The 760-nt window shown below is 39.5% G+C and overlaps 1 protein-coding gene across 1 annotated transcript in view; it reads right to left on the bottom strand.

Annotated features, from left to right (window-relative positions):
• Positions 1 to 760, bottom strand: part of Znf606 (zinc finger protein 606) — a 16,148-nt gene that overhangs the window by 464 nt on the left and 14,924 nt on the right. Inside the window, exon 8 of the mRNA XM_031390921.1 lies at positions 1 to 755. Coding sequence (XP_031246781.1) covers positions 1 to 755 — 755 coding nt within the window. The remainder of the gene's footprint in view (positions 756 to 760) is intronic.

Raw genomic sequence — 760 nt, 5'->3', positions numbered from 1 at the left:
TCATAGGGCTTTTCTCCAGTATGAGTCCTTTGATGCCTAACGAGATGAGCCATCTGGCTACAGGATTTTCCACATTTATTACATTCATAGGGCTTAATTCCAGAATGAATAATTTCATGTTTTGTAAGGGCTGAACGCTCTCTGAAAGCTTTGCCACATTCTTGACAGTTATAAGGTTTCTCTCCTGTGTGAGTTCTTTGGTGAGCAATAAGATGGGAGCTCCAGCTGAAGGACTTTCCACACTCAGTACATTTATATGGTTTTGCTCCAGAGTGAGTTCTTTCATGTTTACTAAGGGCTGAATAATCCCTAAAAGCTTTTTCACATTCATCACACTTAAAGGGTTTCTCTCCAGTATGCATCCGCATGTGGGCAATAAGATGGGAACTCCAGCTAAAAGACTTGCCACATTCAGTACACTCAAAAGGTTTCTCTCCAGTATGAGTTCTCTGATGTCCAATAAGATGGGAGTTCCAGTTGAAAGACTTCCCACATTCATTACATACATAAGGTTTTTCTCCTGTATGGATTCTTGTGTGTACAATAAGATGAGAATTCCAACTGAAGGCTTTCCCACATTTGTTACACTCATAGGGTTTTACTCCAGTGTGCGTCCGTTCATGCTTAGTAAGAGCTGAACGATTCCTAAAAACTTTTCCACATTTATCACATTCATAGGGTTTCTCTCCAGGAAGAGTTTTCTTATGCTGAATAAGATAAGAACTCCAGATAAAAGATGTTCCACATTTGTTGAATTCAT

The sequence above is a fragment of the Mastomys coucha genome, unplaced genomic scaffold (genome assembly GCF_008632895.1).
Source record: "Mastomys coucha isolate ucsf_1 unplaced genomic scaffold, UCSF_Mcou_1 pScaffold21, whole genome shotgun sequence".
Lineage (NCBI taxonomy): Eukaryota > Metazoa > Chordata > Mammalia > Rodentia > Muridae > Mastomys > Mastomys coucha.
The sequence above is the reverse complement of the archived record's forward strand: the minus strand, read 5'-3'. Positions and strand labels throughout refer to the sequence as shown.